Raw genomic sequence first — 2617 nt, 5'->3', positions numbered from 1 at the left:
CCCTATCTCTGCTAACAGATGAGCTTGTAATGTTTCAGACTTTACACATGTATAAAGGATATTTTTTAGGCTACCAGAGTAACATATAATAAATGGGAACTTTCTCTCATCAATTAACAGTATATCATGAGGGCCTCACCTATGTGTTTTATAACACAAGAAGGCAGTCACAGACAAAAGCTTATTTCTCAAATAAGTATTCCAACTTCTCCCACATACAAACCCCCAAAATTCCTTAACTTTCTCAGACATCAGACACTGATGTCTTCTGATTGCGAACTTTATTTAAGTTATAATATTCTCTTTATTTTAAAGGTCCAGAATGCTTCAGAACCAAGATTATCTGTGAATCCTTTGACTCATACAAGTGGAATAAATCTCCCTACATATTGAGTCATGAAAGTCATAAAACTGTTTATTCATATAACTTTTACTGCATTAATCTCTTGGGAATTTAATCACTGGTTTGCATCAGTTTCTCCCCTATTAGAATATTAATATCTAAATTTAGGGATGGGTCCTATGTATCATTGTATCCTTAGGGTGTAAAAAATTGCTGAACATTTTATATAAATCAGTAGATAAAGGCATCAGTAAAGAAATGGACAAATGGGTATGAAAGAATCTACACCACTGCACAACTGAAAGCAGCCAGTAGTTTTCATCATGTCTTTGTCAAATGATACCAATCTTCATCCCAGTACATTTGTTCTCCTTGGCATTCCAGGGATGGAGGCCATCCACTCTTGGCTATCAGTGCCCTTCTGCCTCATCTACTTGAGTGCTCTCCTGGGAAATTTCTCGATTTTATTTATTATCAGAACAGATTCCAACCTGCATGAGCCCATGTACTTCTTCCTTTGCATGCTCATTGTGGCTGACTTGATCATCTCCACTACTGCTATGCCCAAAATCCTCAGCAATTTTTGGTTCCATGACAGGGAGATCTATTTTGAAGCCTGCCTTGTACAAGTGTTTCTCATTCATTCCCTCTGCAGCATGGCCTCAGGGTTTATCTTGGCCATGGCCTTTGACCGATACGTGGCAATCTGCAATCCTCTGAGACATTCTACTATCCTGACACATAGAGTCATCAAGAACTTGGGGCTGGCTATTGTCTTCCGTGGGGCTTTGCTCTTCAGTCCTCAACCCTTCATGCTTTGCTGGCTTCCTTACTGCAGAACTAATGTCATCCCTCACACTTACTGTGAATTTATGGCTCTGATCAAGCTTGCTTGTTCGGAGACAAGGACCTATAGAATATACAGCCTGACTGCTGCCTTCCTTACTGGAGGTATAGATTTCATATTAATCTTATGTTCTTACGTTGTCATCCTCTATACTGTCTTCCGTCTTCCATCCAAGGCTGCTCAACTCAAGACCTTGGGCACTTGTGGATCCCATGTGTGTGTGATCTTAGTGGCTTATACTCCAGCCTTTTTCTCCTTCCTCATTCACAGGTTTGGGCACCATGTGGCTCCTCATATTCATATCTTCGTGGCTAACATCTACCTCCTTGTTCCACCCATGGTGAACCCAATGATCTATGGCGTAAGAACTAAGAGGATCAGAGAACGATTCCTCCAAGTTTTGACATCTCACAAATTCTAAAACAAACAACTCTTCACTTGAGTTTTTATGACTTATGGGGGGAAAAAGACATTAACCCTTTTTCTAGAAGCCTAAATCCCTACATCTTCTATTTGTAATATTTAAAATATTAATTAGCATTGATTAGATTTTGTTCTTCTCCAGAAACTTGCTAGGGAGATGGCTGACTTAGGTGATTTATTCTTAATATATTTGCTTGATGATAAAATATCTTTACTGTTATGTGATCTTATTCATTATGTTTACTTCCAGAAGACTATTCTGTGGTTCAGTCTTATCAGCTTAATCAGAGATTCTTTTTTCCTGAGGAAGATTCGTCCTGAGTCAACATATGCTGCAAATCTTCCTCTTTTTGCATATGAGCCACCATCACAATGTGGCCACTGATAGATGAGTGGTGTAGGTCTGCACCCAGGAAATGAATCCAGGCCCCCAAAATAGAGCACACTGAACTCGATCACTAGGCCACTGGGGCTGGCCCAGCAGTGGTTTTATTGACTCATTTTCTCTGACTTTCACTAGAGTGCAGTGCATTTTCAGGTCTCAATTAGTGGGATTGTTTATATCTTCTGCACGCTAAGACTGAAAGAATTTTCAATTTGTAACCTGGAAATTGAGATGGTTCTAGCAAAATGTTCTCTGAATAGATAGTTGAGCAAATCATCATGATATGCTTTCCAATGGCCTTCCTGCAATTTTTCGTGACATAGTCTTATTTTATTCTGTCTAGCTAACATTATCTTAAAGTTTCTATATAATATCTATTCCCATGAACACTTCTCCAGAAGACTGAATGACATCCACAATTATCCTACCATTTTTCCTTTTTCTGTTTCCTCAGTGTGGTTCAAGTTGATTCAGTTGATTCTTTGAAAGTATCTACAGCTTCCACTCTCATTTTCTGATGACTTTCATACTCTAATTCTACCTTCTCCCAATCTATATTATAAAAGAGAAAAACATTCTGTTCTGGTATTTCCTTATAATTCATCTTTCTAACAACTCT

At 38.5% G+C, this 2617-nt stretch overlaps 1 protein-coding gene across 1 annotated transcript; it reads left to right on the top strand.

Annotated features, from left to right (window-relative positions):
• Positions 1-666: 666 nt before the first annotated feature.
• Positions 667-1611, top strand: LOC106830129 (olfactory receptor 52P1-like). The gene has a single exon (XM_014839558.1). It carries the CDS (start codon positions 667-669, stop codon positions 1609-1611), a length of 945 nt encoding a protein of 314 aa, XP_014695044.1.
• The last annotated feature ends 1006 nt before the right edge of the window (positions 1612-2617 follow it).

Source organism: Equus asinus, chromosome 20 (genome assembly GCF_041296235.1).
Source record: "Equus asinus isolate D_3611 breed Donkey chromosome 20, EquAss-T2T_v2, whole genome shotgun sequence".
NCBI classification, from domain to species: Eukaryota; Metazoa; Chordata; class Mammalia; order Perissodactyla; family Equidae; genus Equus; species Equus asinus.
This window is presented reverse-complemented; position numbering and strand designations above follow the sequence as displayed.